General features: G+C 45.0%; 1 protein-coding gene and 1 long non-coding RNA gene across 4 annotated transcripts in view; one reads left to right on the top strand and one right to left on the bottom strand.

The window, feature by feature from the left end:
* The window catches only part of Ilkap (ILK associated serine/threonine phosphatase), a 34,743-nt gene that overhangs the window by 14,740 nt on the left and 4,152 nt on the right, over positions 1–15,851 (top strand). For 2 of the 3 annotated variants that reach the window (XM_042259848.2, XM_076549592.1), the window contains 8 exons: positions 857–922; positions 1,392–1,448; positions 3,446–3,562; positions 5,338–5,464; positions 8,666–8,772; positions 9,345–9,438; positions 10,690–10,777; positions 11,867–11,988. In XM_042259848.2, coding sequence (XP_042115782.1) covers positions 857–922; positions 1,392–1,448; positions 3,446–3,562; positions 5,338–5,464; positions 8,666–8,772; positions 9,345–9,438; positions 10,690–10,777; positions 11,867–11,988 — 778 coding nt within the window. Of the gene's footprint in view, positions 1–842; positions 923–1,391; positions 1,449–3,445; positions 3,563–5,337; positions 5,465–8,665; positions 8,773–9,344; positions 9,439–10,689; positions 10,778–11,866; positions 11,989–15,851 lie in introns of all 3 variants that reach the window. The other variant, XM_076549593.1, reaches the window with a different exon arrangement.
* LOC143268267 (uncharacterized) lies at positions 4,193–4,498 on the bottom strand. The gene is made up of 3 exons (XR_013043980.1): positions 4,446–4,498; positions 4,301–4,410; positions 4,193–4,262 (listed from the first exon to the last, which is right to left on the bottom strand). It is a non-coding gene; the product is annotated as an uncharacterized LOC143268267 (long non-coding RNA).

Raw genomic sequence — 15,851 nt, 5'->3', positions numbered from 1 at the left:
AATAGTTTAAGTAGAATTTTGGAAGCTGGGGAGTAAGGAATTCACATTTTATGTGAAAAATGATGAGACATAAGACATTTATCTTCAGATTCTTAGATTGAAAAACAAAACAAAACAAATATTCCTTAGCTTTTTTCTGAGGCCTGTCCATCCTGAAACTCCTCTTTTCTCCATTGATTGACATTGCTAGTGACACTAAGTTATGGTAGGTTCTCTCCCATTGCATACCAATATAGCGTTCAGTAGTACCCAGGGACCTTTGGCGGCTTCCTCTACTTCTCAACTCCACCTTGAGGTCCAAAAGTCATCTTTCCGCTTTCAGTGATTCTCTTTGAAGGGAAGATTTGAGGAACATGGGTACATTATGTGTAGTTTAGTGGTAGAGCACACACTTAGCATGCATTCCATCCTTAGTACTGGGGGGCAGGGAAGGGGAAGAAGAGGCTGGCGTGGTGGCATATGCGCACCTTTAACCCCAGTACTCAGGATGCAGAGGCAGGAGAATCTTTATGGGTTTGAGATTAGCTTGATCTACATTGAGAATTTCAGGCCAGCGCTATATAGTAAGACCCTGTCTCCCTCTCCTCCACCCCCCACCCCCCACCCCCCAAAAGGAAAAAAGTACCTTTTAAATTTGGCACTTGCTAGGGTGTCATTTCGTTGTTTTTATGTTGACTGTGATGGTTGGAAACAGGGGTTCTTCCATAGTAAAGAGCTGTCCAGAAGAGATTTTAAGAGATATGTCTGTTTACCAGAGGAGAAAGTCTGACTCGTAGCAAGCTGACTCTAAGCAGGGGAGGGCACGGTGTTCCCTGGGTGACCATCTATCTGCTCTCTAACAGGTTTTCTGTTTTAGGGATAGAAGCACAGGAAGGACCCATGCTCTTGGAGGACCTGCCCCCGGCCAGCAGTACTGATTCAGGTACAGTCTTCAGGCTTTCCCAGGTGTGTGTCAACGTCTACTCATCCTGGGATTGTTGTAGTTGTCTCAATCTTTCTCCCTTTCCCCCATTTTTAACACACAGATGTTTTAGGTGTTGGCTGTCTTTAAGTTTTGAACCCATGGCCTCAGGTAAGGCAGAAAGACCTGCAGTGGCTAACTCTGAGAAGTGCTGCATAAACACGACGAGCAGTTTCCTCTGGTTCAAGTCCGTATTTTACTAGTTGAAGTAAAACTCAGCTCTTTAAGACAGAATTTCTGTTTTCTTTGAAATCGTAGGACTTTGAAATAGGTTCCGGATATTATTCCCTGCAGAATGAGTTGCACTGGATTGACACAAGTGTTGAGTTTGTCTCAATGACCTGTTGCATAGGTGTCCTGGTGGGATGGATTCTGAAACTGAAGCCTGGTTGTTCATTGTGTACTCAGTCTGGGTTCTTCTGTGTTTCAGGATCTGGGGGACCTTTACTCTTTGATGATCTCCCACCTGCTGGCAGTGGTGATCCAGGTAGGCAAACAGATTCCAAGGTGTGGATGGAGATAATCTTTCCTTTGCTACTGTGTAAACTGTACCCACAGGTTCATTGAAATGCAGTACAGACAAGGTCTATTAAAACTGAACAGACACCCTCAGGTGGAGGCAGAGATTAGAGACCTCAGTAAGTACTACATCACCATTTTGTTTCTTTCTTTGCCTTCACCTGCTAGGCTGACTTTTAAGAATTAAGATCCAGGCATGGAGACACCTGCCCATAATCATTCAGAAGACTAAAGCAGAGGGAACCTGAGTTCCACACTAGCCTGGGCTACATAGTGAGCCCATGTCTCAAAATAGTAATAATTTAAAAGGTCAGAAATTCACTCTGAACTTCGATATTAACCTTTTAAAAAAATTTCAATCTGCCTCATGATTTGCCTCATGTTCCCCACAGACACAGATACATGACAGTGTTCTATTCTTTTTGTGTCCTGTTAGGGAAGAGGGAAGAATGATGAGTATACTGTTCAGTTACAGCCAAAGACTACTTATTCCAACTAGTTGGCAGCCTCTTGCTTGGAGTTGCTGTGATGGGGACTGGGGAGAGGCTGCGGATAGTCCTGGGTTTTGTAGTTAAAAGTTCCATTTGTTACCAAATAGAAAGAACACTTGCTACTTTTCCAAATAGATTTTTTGTTTCACAGGTTTATCCCTGGGAAATCAGTAGGCTTACTCAGAAAAAGCATTTAATTGTCTTATATAAGAATCACAAAATTTTCAGGGCTGTGGATTCATACCAAAAAATTATAGCATGCTCAAATCAGTCAGCCTTGAAATTTTCCCTAATGAACTCAGTGCTCTTAATTATATGAGGGTTAGTATGCAAAACAAATGTTTTTATAGATTTAAAGATAATTTAAGAATAACTAATTTCTTAGTTACTCATGGGGCAGAAAACAGTAATGACTACACAGCACTCTTGATTTACATATGGGGCGCTCTGGTGCCCAATATTTTGGATTTCTTGGAAGACTGCTCATTCTTCTCAAGTGGGCAGAAACTATGTGTGGGAGTTGACCCTGTGCTAGTCTGTAAGGTAAGTCCTAGTGAAGAGTCTTTCATATACAGACCATATCCTGTGATGAGGTGGAATTCACCTGGAGGTCAGTAACAGCAATATACTTTGTTTTGAAATTAGAAAGGATACAGAAAGGAAAACTGGGACTCAAAAAGTAAGAGCATGATGCTGTTGGAGAGACATTGAGGAGACTCTTGTAAACACCCATAACATCCTCTCATTAAGTTGCTCTTTTATGCAGGGTGTCATGTATTTTGTAATACCATTGTGAAAATACACCCTTTTGCAAGTAGTTGAGTCTTCTTTTTGGGAAAGAGTAGGTTGAGAGAATGGCCGCAGGGAACACTTACAGATATTTGACATAACAGACACCACAATAGATGGTTTATGTATCTTGTCCCTATTGACATTCACACAGTTCCTAGAGATGGTATGCTCTCACCATGTTATGGATGAAGAAACTCTGGCTGAACCTTATGCATTCCAAACACATGAGCACTGCTGGTGCAGTTAGGTATGGCTTGAGTACAGAGGTAGGGGCATTTCCAGCAGTACTCTGTGTCTTTCGGGTAGAGCCTGCCTTTTAACTTGAATTGAGCCTTTTAGGAACATATGAATTTGCTTACAGCTTTTGGAAATTTTCCTATCGATCATAAGGGTCTGAATGTAACACATCATGAATATGCTACAGGCTAAAAGCTTAAGTTTGTCTACAAAGTTTTGCTGGTGAGAAGTCTCTGGGGCAGAGACACTCAGGTTCTCCATTCAGCCTGGATGTACCCTGTCTTCTACCTCCCCAGCCATAGGTCCTAGCCCTAGGCCCTGTATATTCTGGTTCTTACCTAAAATGCCTTGGTGTCTCTAGGTCTTGACTGGATGGCGCCTGGTCTACTGGTGACTATTTCTGCAGTCTAAAGCTGTTTCTGTCTGGCTTTTACTTCATTTCTAGGTTCTCTTGCCACATCAGTTTCCCAGGCAGTGAAGAACGAAGGGAAAGGAGCAAAGAGGAAAACTGAGGAAGAGAAGAATGGCGGTGAAGAGCTTGTGGAAAAGAAAGTTTGTAAAGGTTTTCAGACAGTTTGAAAACAAATGTATCAGATTTCACACCCTAAACATCCCAGAGCAAAACCAGCCTCGGCCTCTAACTGTAGTGCTTCTCTGAGTTTAAGAAGTGGGCTTGACCCCCCCTTTGCAAATGGTTTCTAAGACTGCCCTTGCTTTTCATGTACTTGTCTCACCTGACAGGAAACTGACCACATTGTTCCTCTGAGTTGAGAAGGACCTATGCTTTTTTTCTTTAGTCTTTTCAGAAATGGCTGACTTTTGACTATCCATTCTTTCTGACTACCAGTCTTTGTTTTAAAACTCTTGATTAGCTTTGACTGAGAGATGGCTGTGGACTTCCACTTTCTGTACTGACTGAGAGATGGCTGTGGACTTCCACTTTCTGTACTGACTGAGAGATGGCTGTGGACTTCCACTTTCTGTACTGACTGAGAGGTGGCTGTGGACTTCCACTTTGTGTACTGACTGAGAGGTGGCTGTGGATTCCACTTTCTGTACTGACTGAGAGATGGCTGTGGACTTCCACTTTCTGTACTGACTGAGAGATGGCTGTGGATTCCACTTTCTGTACTGACTGAGAGATGGCTGTGGATTCCACTTTCTGTACTGACTGAGAGATGGCTGTGGACTTCCACTTTCTGTACTGACTGAGAGATGGCTGTGGATTCCACTTTCTGTACTGACTGAGAGATGGCTGTGGACTTCCACTTTGTGTACTGACTGAGAGGTGGCTGTGGACTTCCACTTTGTGTACTGACTGAGAGATGGCTGTGGACTTCCACTTTCTGTACTGACTGAGAGGTGGCTGTGGACTTCCACTTTCTGTACTGACTGAGAGATGGCTGTGGACTTCTTTCTGTACTGACTGAGAGATGGCTGTGGACTTCCACTTTCTGTACTGACTGAGAGGTGGCTGTGGACTTCCACTTTGTGTACTGACTGAGAGATGGCTGTGGACTTCCACTTTCTGTACTGACTGAGAGATGGCTGTGGATTCCACTTTCTGTACTGATTGAGAGATGGCTGTGGACTTCCACTTTCTGTACTGACTGAGAGATGGCTGTGGATTCCACTTTCTGTACTGATTGAGAGATGGCTGTGGACTTTCACTTCCTTCACTGTTATTTGCCACAAGTCACCCCAGTGGGAGCTGTAGTGGTGATGAGAGAACTGCTGGGACAAGGCCAAAGGCATCTCTCCTGGAAGTGAGTGCTCCAGGTGTCAGCAGAGAACTTAAACTAGCCAGAATCTAAAATGGACCCCATTCCACACTACAGCAGACTCCTTGCTCCTTCGCTTCCTCAGCTGGAATAAAAGTGACTGTTACCACTGTTGGCAGCCTGGAACATACAAATATACATTTTTCAGGGTCTCTAGCAGAGTATTTGGCAACTCCACTGATCTGAATTTCTTAGAAATGGGAGCTTTTTGTCCTGATTAGATTGTCACCAGATTAATTTATACCTAGGGATCTCTCTCCCAGGCCCGTGGTCCCGCCTCTGCGTGAGGCAGCACCGCCTTGACTCTCACCGTCTTCGGTGAGCTCGTCTGTGCTCACCACTGACTTCACATGCTGCCACAGCTCCAAGCTTTCTGGCCGAACCCTGATTGTGGCTTCTGACATATAGCTAGGGAGATGCCTTGAGGGATACTGCTTGTTTGAACCACTTGATGTTGCTCAGTAAGGCCACCATAGTACCTCTTACTTGCTCTGGGGCTAGGGCTTCTCAAGGGTGAGGCACAGTTTTGTATTGGCTTTTTGTTTTCTTTCCTCAGCCTCTTCGGTGATCTTTGGTCTGAAGGGCTATGTGGCAGAGCGGAAGGGTGAGAGGGAGGAGATGCAGGATGCCCATGTCATCCTGAATGACATCACTGAGGAGTGTAAGCCTCCGTCATCCCTCATGTGAGTACTTCGATTCCATCAAGCCTGGTTGACGTATGTTTCACCTCTGTTCTACTAAGCTTTGGGCTGTGTGAGGGTGGTTCTCCAAGAAAGACTGATGTAATGAGTGGCCTGCTTTTTGCATCAGTAGATCATAGATGGGAGACTTTTGTTAATATCTGTGGGAGGATATTTTTGTTGTCACAGTGGAGCAGGCAGTTGCTATTGGAATTTGGTGGGTAGAGACCATTGCTAAGTATGGGACTGCCTCTCAACAAAGATTTGCCCAGCCTGAACTTTGAGCAGGGCTGCACCTGCGTGCTAAGTGGGACGTTCCCCTGCTGTGGACTGTCTGGTGTTGTACTCTCACAGTGACTGATCAGCTTCTGGCAGAGTGCTCTTACTCTGTGTCCTAGAGAATGGACAGATTGGAAGTCACTGAGTAAGGTCTACAGGAAATGTGGGTGTGGTGGTACATGCTTGTCATCCTATCCTGCAATCCCAGCACTCAGTGGGTGTCGAGTTCCCGGCAAGCCTAGAACTACGAACTGAGGCTCTGCCTCCAAAACAACAAGAAAACAAACCCAGCAGAGTCTGATGGCACTGGGAGAGGCTATCCAGACAGGTAATAAGGGCCCAGAAAGACCAAAAAAGACACAATGGCCCAGAAGAGAGAAAGCAATGTTTTTTTTGCAGCTGCACACGTGGAACTGAAGCCTCTGATCAGTTCTCAGATCTGGAAAAAACAAGCAGATGCAGCACATTCCCTGACTGTTAACATTCTGTTATATACATAGTATCATATGTATATAATTGAATAATTGAATCATTACACATTTCACCTGTAATTTCCTAAGATGACCCATGCTACCTGCCTGTGTTCACACAGGTGGTCCAGCTCCAGGTCTTCCAGCGCTGTGTTCCTCTTAACTGGGGTTTGGTGGGTTCCATACCAATGCTTATTAAAAGCTTGATAGCAGCCGGGCGGTGGTGGCGCACACCTTTAATCCCAGCACTCGGGAGGCGCAGCAAAGGCAGGCGGATCTCTGTGAGTTCGAGGCCAGCCTGGTCTCCAAAGCGAGTTCCAGGAAAGGTGCAAAGCTACACAGAGAAACCCTGTCTCGAAAAAAAAAAAAAAGCTTGATAGCAACTCAGTGACATAGACTCCCAGGTCAGATGCTAGCTCATTTCTAGACTAATGTCTCGTGAGGTATAGTCAAACTTTTGATAGGATATGCTAGAGAAGGCCGAGAAGATTAAGGGGGGCTGGGCAAGCAGTTGGGAAAGTTCCTGGCCCGAGTGACATCCCAGCTGCTTTCTGTTGACATTTGAGTAGAAATGCTGAAAAGGGAAAGAAAAGAAAAGTCAAGTTCATGCAGACTTTTGTTTGTTTTCGAGACAGGGTTTCTCTGTGTAACAGACAGCCCTGGCTGTCCTGGAACTCACTCTGTAGACCAGACTGGCCTTGAACTTACAGAGATCAGCCTGCCTCTGCCTCGGAAGTGCTGGGATTAAAGGCGTGCGCCACTACCGCCCGGCTCATCTGTAATTTCTGTAATGGAGAATTACATAATGTGCACACTGGGTTTCCCCTGACACTAGTTGATCATTAGCATGAAATGTGCTAACAGCTGTTGTCTACCTCCTCATTATGGCAGGCAACCATTGCTGCAGAGCCAGTGGTCATGACAGAGATGGGAACAGTGGTTCCAAAGCCAGGAAAAGGGCTCTGGGAAAGTCTCCCCAGATAATACCCAGGTGAACAAAGACAGGTTGCAAGTTGTAAGGCAGATGAGGCTTATTTCAACATGGCGCATAGTGTCTTATTGCAGAGGAATTAGAAAGAGTTTGAAAGAAAAGCCAATCTTAACATTAAATGTCATTTCTCATAGGCAGTTTTCTTTCTGATGTAGTTCTTTAAATTAACTTTTATTATTGTGTATGTTAGCACATGGGCAGAGGGTCCATACATGACATGGTGCCTGTGTGGAGGTCAGTGGACAACTCTGTGGGGTTGATTTTCTTCATCCACCATTACTTTGGTTCCAGGAATTGAACTCAGGTTGTCATCCTCTCGAGGCAAGCTCTTTACCCAGTGAGCCATGGAGACATGGTCATACTATGTAACCTTGGCTGGCTCAACTCGAACTCACAGAAATCTGCCTGCCTCTGCCTCCCTAGTGCCATGATTAAAGGCGTGCGCCACTACACCTGGCTCCTATGTAGGGTTTGTTTGTTTGTTTGTTTGTTTGTTTGTTTTTATGGCTTTTACCATATAAGTGGGTTTTTTGACAAAAATTGAATAGGAAATAGGAATAAGACTATCACTATAAGCTTTGAAGTTGGACATTAGTCAACATTTAAGTAACAATCCTGGAACTTCTTGTTCTTAAGGACATTTTTGACCAGAGTCTTGGATGAGTAACTTTTTTTGTTTGTTAAAGTCTGATTTAAATGGGATAAAAGTTCTGAATTCTAATTTCACTGTCTGAAAAATCGTATCGCTTAGTTTTTAAATTTTTATTTATGTGTATAAGTATTTGCCTGCATGTATGTTTTTGCACCACATGCATGCCCATTGCCCACAGAGGCCAGAAAAGGGCTTTGGATCCACTGGAGCTTGAGTTATAGATGGTTTGTGAACTACCATGTGGTGCTGAGAACTGAACCTGGGTCTTCTGCAAGAGCAACAAGTGCTCTTAACTGTTGAGCCATCTCTCCAGCCTGGCTGGTTTCTGAAACAAAGGTGGTTTTGTTTTATGTCTTGAGACAGGGTCTCACTCTGTAGGCCAGGCTGGTCTTGAACCTCACAGTGTAGCCTAGGCCGGCTTCAGACTCTGAGCTGTTCTCCTGCTCTAGCCTCCTGTGTTTTAGGATTATGGTTGTAAACTACTATACTGGACTCAAATTTGAGTTTCTAACAATTAAAATGCATGAAAGTTATTTGAATATTTATCTCTTAAACATTACTACCTTTTCCCCCATTACATGTTAGTATGACTGATGTCTCAGCAATGTGACTTGCTCTGTCTTGGTGTTCATTGTTTGATGTGGTGATGCCTGCATGTGATCCCAGCACTCTGCGGCAGGGGCACAGGTCTGTAACTGGAGGCCAGAGTGAGCTAAATATGGAGCCCCATCTCAGAATTAAACAAAACAAGCTTCAGTGAAGAGGTGTGATATGCTTTAAGGATGTAATTGATTGTTAATTAATTCTTCCAGTACTAGGGTTTCATACTTTGCTGTTTTTGATGGACATGGAGGAATCCGGGCCTCAAAATTTGCTGCACAGAATTTGCACCAGAATTTAATCAGGAAATTTCCTAAAGGTGAGACTGAGAACTGAGTGAACATTTGACTTGTCTCTGCTGTTTGCATGGCAGAGTCTTTCAGATAGCTTGTTGTATTTCAGCAGAGTCACTGATGGGCCTGGGGATAGCACAGTGGCTTGTTCACTTGCATAGCATACATGAGGACTACGTCCCGAGGACCACATATACGGGTGTGCTGTGCATGAGGCAAGGGATCACAAATTAAAGGTCATTCTCAGCCACACAGTGTGACCAGCCTGGGCTAACGTGAGAGTCTGTCTCCAAAAAAAAGTCACTTTTTTTTAAAGGGGTGAACTTAGGGGTCAGAAGTAAGGGGCTGTGTGGATAGAGCATCGTATCTTGGCCTCTGGTCAAGTGTCTGGGGTGTGGTTAGTGTCTTGTCTGCCTCCACAGTGGGAAAACCAGTACAACCAAATTCCCATGGCGCTCCTACAGGTAAGGAAACAGACATTGTTAGTCAGGACGTGCTAGAAATAAGTTCATGTGTCAGTTGACCAGCAGAGCCACTGCCAGAGTGGGCACAGGCTTCCCCCTTGACCAAAGGTTCTCTGTTTGACCTTCTCTACCAGGAGATGTAATCAGTGTGGAGAAGACTGTAAAGAGATGCCTACTAGATACTTTTAAGCACACCGACGAAGAGTTCCTGAAACAGGCTTCAAGCCAGTGAGTATAACTCCATGCAGAATGCTAGTGTGGGGTGTTTCCTGAACACCTTCCAGGTCTTGTGATGCTGTTTAGCACAGTGCTTCCTGTCTCAAAAGTACCCACAACCGTGTATGCTCTTAAAACCGTTAGCTACAAAAGGAGGTGGGGCCAGTGAGGTGGCTCAGTGAGTCAGGGTGCTTGCCACTACCTCTCATGACCTGAGTTGAATCCCTGGAACCCTCATGAGAAAAGGAGACACTGCTAAAATTGGCCTTGTACATGTCGCACATGTACACACAAATGCACGTGCACACCATTCACATAAATACAATAATAATCTTTTAAATAAAAAAACCAAACAAACAGAAAAAGCAAAAATGCTTTTTAAGAGATGTGTTGTGGGGGCTGCAAAGATGGCTCAGGGGTTAAAGCACTGACTGCTCTTCCAGAGGGCCTAGGTTCAGTTTCCAGCACCCACATGGTGGCTCACAGCTCCGTAACTCCAATTCCAAGAGATCCAGTGCCCTTTTCTGGTCTCTACGAGCACCAGGTATGCACTTACATACATGTAGGCAAGATACTCATACATACAAAATAAAAATAATTTTAAGAAAGGTTGTGTGTATCTCTGCATTATCTGTAATAAGGAAAGATCTGACTCAGGCTATGTTAGAACTGTTTGGCATAGTTTTCATTTTCAAGAGAGGGTTTCACTGTGTATTTCTGGCTGGCCTGGAACTCTGCCTGCCTCTGCCTCCTGAGTGCTGGAATCAAAGGTGTGAGTGACTGCTTCAAGCCCAAAATAAAGAGTTTTGTTTTAGCTTGCCATTCTGGATTTCAGGCACAGCATAGGGCAACCCAGTTAATTTAGCCCTTTGAGTGAAGTGGCGTATCACGGTGGGAGTATCAGAATGAATGCCTGTATCTTAGCCAGAAAGCAAGAGACAAGGGAAATGGGCCAGAGTCCCCACAGTCCCCTTCAAAGGCATACATGCAGTAAGATCCCACATTCTGTATGAGGGCTTTCACAGTGACCTATGACCTCTTATAAGGGCCCATCCTCTAGAGGTCCATATCACTTCCTAATAATATCACTGTGGGATCCCAGCCTTTGACACGGGCATTTAAGGACCCTACCCCTATTCAAACCATGAAGTAGTTTAGAGGATACAGTCTGTTTTAGTCTGGCAGACTTGCTGCTTGGCTCTAGAAGTTAGTTTCTGGGCACTCGCCAGTAGTAGTAACTGCATTTCTGATGTGTTTCCCCAGGAAGCCTGCCTGGAAAGATGGGTCCACTGCCACATGTGTCCTGGCTGTTGACAACATCCTGTATATCGCCAACCTTGGAGATAGTCGGGTATGTGGCTCTTAGCCACTTGCTTAGTGACAACATGTCTTGAGAGAACCTCAGGGAGTGTTGGTGGCTGGTTGGGCCTTTTAGTGGGGTTGCTACAAGGAGTATTCCAGTGTGCACCTGGGAAGGACTCAGCAGCTGAGCTGGAGGCCAGTCAGTTCTCCCAGAAGACCCTGAGCTATCTGTTTTAACACCCAGATCCTCTGTCTCTCCCCACAGTGGTTTCCTTTCTATGCATACTATTAAGTGATGCTGTGGTTTGGAATGAAATCAGTACACAAGCAGCTTAGATCCTCATTTTTCTGACCTTAGTTGGTATTGAAGGAGAGAATTAACGCTGTCTTTCCAAACCATTGTGACTGCAGAGTAACTTGAACCCTGTGAGTGGGAAAGCACAAGGCCGAGCCCATCTGCAGAGCCCAGGGACCAAGTCCAGGGGAGTGCAGGAAATGGCCTTGATCGATGGCATGCCGCTTTTCCGTCCAGCCCTGGGGCCCCTCAGTTGTCAGGACCACTCACACTTGAGCAGCCTCTACAACCCCCTCTCCTCTGCTGCTTACGGTTGGTTCCTCATCACTAGGAGGGCAGCTGTGAACCTCAGGTGACAGCCTGTCTTCATGGAGCTTATATTAGGGGCCTCTGTAGACTAGTTCTAGTACGTAAGTGTTTAGAGCAAATGACTCTAACAGAGCAGGAGGAAAAGTGTGCCCTCCTTCAAATTCTTCAGACCCAGACCCAGTCTGAACCCTGGTTCTTTGTGTGACATGTGGGAGCAGCGCTTGCTGGCCCCTACCCTCATCTCTCATAGACTCACAGACTTCTGACTTTGACCGTGGTTTCTTCGTGTCACTGATGTGACAGTGACCATGTGAGTGATTGGCTATGGTCAACCAGCAAGGCTTATGCCAGAATTGACACCAAAACGGGATTTCTCACCCTGAATGTGTTTCCGCAGCTTTCCTATTTGCTGTCAGATTCTCTGAACTTCTGTATGTCAGCAGGTGCTAAGTGTGAAGTCACTGTTAGTCTCCCTTCAGCTGGTTCCTAGATCTGCTCACTGAATTTCCTGGCTTGTGATCTCGACCTTCCCAGGCAATCCTGTGTCGATACAACGAGGAAAGTCAAAAACATGCAGCCTTAAGTCTCAGCAAAGAGCACAACCCAACTCAGTATGAAGAGCGGATGAGGATACAGAAGGCTGGAGGGAATGTCAGGTACCCGGGGGTTTATGGGGCCCTGGGAACTGAGGCTGCAACCCGCTTGAGGATTAAACATGCATGGTACACAGAAGTCAGATTTTGACTCCCACTCTCAGGTCTGGCAGTGCAGATGGCTAACTTGTGGGAGTTCGTTTATGTCTTAGGAGAGGCAGAGAGTGAGCAAGAAATGTCTCCCTGACTCAGCAGAAAGACAAAACCTGTCTCAGGCAGCTACTGACCACTTACTATTTTCAGTGTATCTGAGAAGCTGCTTAAATACTGTCCTTGTTTGTTTGGTTGCTCTTGGTTCTTGATATTGGGTCTCACATAGCCCAGGCTAGCCTTGAACTCCTGACCTTCCTGTCTCCAATTCCTCACTGCTGGAATTACTGGCCTGCTTTACTGTGCTGAGCTTAAATACTGCCCTTTGTTGCACTGAATAAATTAGAGTTTCCACCAGAGAGAAAATCTTAAGTGGTTAGTAGGACAGATTCAGAGCTAGATGTGGTAATACTTGTAGTCTCAGGTACTTGGGAGACTGAGACAGGAAGATTATTTGAGTTCAGAAGTTCGAGGTCAACCTGGGCAATGTGGTGGACACTGCTCCAAGACTTCTTTAATGAAGGGGTGTCTTTGGAGGGTGTTGTTGCTGACGTGGGACACTCTGGCACAGAGGACTGTGCTTGCCTGCTGTGTCCTCGTCAGTTCGCTCGCCACTGTCATTGAAGGCCGTGGAACTCCTCCAGTTGGTCACTGTGTCCCAAGAGCCTAAAGGAGAACTGCAGTTTTGCTGTGGGGGAATTCTGCCACAAGGACAATGCCTTTGGAATGTGGCCATAAATGGGTTCTGATTCTTTCTACAATTTGTCCTTTAATTTAATTTAATTTAATTTATTTCTGTTGAAGATAAATGTTCTAAAGTCTGATTTTAGTTGTGCTCCTGGGATGTTTTGAAATTGAAAGTCCTGTGGCTGAGAGCCTGGCTGTGTTGGGTTAATGTCCCGGTCTTTGCTTCAGTCAGAGCCATGTTGAGGGGCCTTTGTGGATGGGCTTGAACAAGCTGTTCCTTTGAAAAAAATGGGATGTGAGGCCAGAGACTGGCAGAGCCTTTGTCCTGAGTAGTGGTTTACTCTCTTGCCCAAAGCTAGGATTGGCTCTTTCCTTCTTCCAGGTCATATTAAAAATTTCCAACATACAGAAAAATAACTTAAAAATAGTAAAGCAGATTTCATGATTTCCCACTGGACTCTGGTTAGCAATTGCCATGTTCCTTTCTGTGAGTGTATGGCTACAGTAGACATTTGCTATGGATCTGTGGATACTCTGACGTCCATGTGTAGATGTAACCAACCGTCTTATTAAATAAACACAGAACCAATGTAAAAGAGAAAGCCAAGAGGTCAGAGCTCAGAGCTAAAATCTCACCCTTTCTCTTGCGGTGGTCTTAGTTTCCCGAAAGAGAGCTATTTCCCTGTGTGTCAGTCGTTTCATAGTCATTCTTCCTTCTCATTGGTTGTAAACCCAAACTCGTGACTGCCTCGTCACTGTCTGTATGTACAGCCCCCCAGGTCTTAAAGGCATATGTCTCCAATGCTGGCTGTATCCCTGAACACACAGAGATCTATGGGGTTAAAGGCGTGTGCCACCACCGCCACACTCTGTCTATGGCTCAAATAGCTCTGACCCCCGGGCAACTTTATTTATTAACATACAATCAAAATCACATTTCAGTACAATTAGATTACCACCACATCCATGCCTGTCATAATAACTGAGAATTTCATACATTGTACTGTGTATTTTGATTGTACACACCCTCCATCTCCCATTGGACCCTCTTTAATATGTCCTCTCCAAATTGCATGTGTCCTCCCCCCCACCCTTTTTTTTTTCAAAATTGAATTTCATATTAGGCTTTGAACTATATTAGTCTAATCTAGTAGTTATTGAAGTCACCTACATTCTGAATTACCCATTTCTTCCCTGTATCTTTCCAAATATTCCCCACAAACTGGAAGTTAGAGTTAAAGCCTTCTTTTGATTCAGGTTGTTGGAGCTGGAAAGATGGGCTCAAAGTTAAGAATGCTTACTGCTCTTACTGAGGACTTGGTTCAGTTCCTAGCACCTGTACACTAAAAAACACTGTAACTTCTGTTCCAGGGAATACAACGCCCTCTTCTGGCCTCCATAGACATGTGCATGCACACAAACACACAAGTGTATACACATTAATAAAAGTCATGTTTAGATTCAGAATTTTTTTTCAATGATATTTATTATGGCCTGGCATGTAGTTTAATAGCTACCCTGCTACCGTGAACGGCCCTGGGTTTGATTGACAGCACTGAAAATAAAATTATGGGGCTGTCCTGTCCTGCAGGAGACTGCTGTCTGTGCTGAGTCTCCGTACTCAGCTGTGTGCTCACAGCACTGCATTGTGCCTCCCTGGTAATCAGCAGATGGTCTGCAGAGGACGGACGGTGTGCTTCCTGAGAAGTACTGCTTCTTGTCGGCAGCCGTCTCCCTCTGTATTTGAAGGTGCTCTCTGAGCCCTCCACGGGGACAGGGGGAGAATTCCTCCTGAAAAGTAGGGAAATGTCTAAGGCTTTGTTCAGAGTCTGAAAGATGTCCTGACCTCGGGTGGGGTAAGGGTTCTTTTTGTCTTGTTCTGCTCCCTGCTGTGTCCTGCCTGAGCTGCTGTATGAATTGTGCTTTTATTAGTGTGACAGCTGTCCAGGCACAGCTGCTGGAAGCTCCTTTGGGTGCCTTCGCTGTCCTGTTCACATTTGCCACCAGCTTTAAGACCCAGATCCTGTGCTGAGTGCTCATTTCTTCGGGGTGTTAATTCTTTCGGAGTTGGTTCAAGGGCAGAGTTAAACACTAGACACATAAAATCATAGGCTAGATAGCTATTTCTTAACCCAGTTTCTCATTATAGCCTTTTTCTCTTCTTTGATTTAATATTTGTAATTCTTTCCTATTGAAAACCTGGTTTATAATAAAAGTATATTTTTTGTCCAAATTGAAGAATGATAGTCACAAAGTTACCACTGTTTGATACTTCCCATATTCCTTGGTGTTTGGCTGGCTTGGAATGTTATTCACTGTGTATGTATGTGCTGTCACAGTGCTGGATGCAGGCCTGTCACATGCTGTGTCCAGGGATCCTGTCAGTACTGTGTGCAGGTGAAGGGACTGTTCTCACTGTTCTTGTCACTGCCTCGGTCATTAAGACCATTATTTCAGCTTTCAGTTTCAAGGCTTTTTTCCTCTATGAGTTGCATGAAAGATTGGCACCTTTCTGCATTGTTGTTGGGCATGGAGAGTGATGCAGCCGCTGTGGAGACTACAGTTCGTCCAGGTTACATGGGATCACACAGGACACAGCAGCAAGCCCTGTACACCAGTGGTTCTCAACCTGTGGGTCACCACCCCCACAGGGGTTGCATATCACATATTTACATTACATTTTATAACAGTATCAAAATTACAGTTAGAAGTAACAACAAAATTATTTTATGGCTGGGGGTCACCACAACATGAGGAACTGTATGAAAAGGTTGAGAACGGCTGCTACACTATGTTCTCAGTAGCCACAAGAGGGCAGCAGTGTGGTATCCATTGACCGATGACGGGAGGACAGAGTGTTAACTAGCCTTCAGGAGGCACGAAGGCCTCATAGAGGCCACATGGATGAATCTTAAGGACATTGTGTGGAGTGAATATGCCAATCACAAAAAACAAACGCTATGACTCCCTGTTGAGGACCCCGACTCCTAGAGCTTAGGATTAGGATGAGTCTTCTGGGTGGAAAGGGGATGAGCTAGTGCTTAACTGGGAAGAGAGGTTTATTTAGTTTAAACGGGCAGAGAGAAGTC

Source organism: Peromyscus maniculatus, chromosome 13, assembly GCF_049852395.1.
Source record: "Peromyscus maniculatus bairdii isolate BWxNUB_F1_BW_parent chromosome 13, HU_Pman_BW_mat_3.1, whole genome shotgun sequence".
Lineage (NCBI taxonomy): Eukaryota > Metazoa > Chordata > Mammalia > Rodentia > Cricetidae > Peromyscus > Peromyscus maniculatus.
This window is presented reverse-complemented; position numbering and strand designations above follow the sequence as displayed.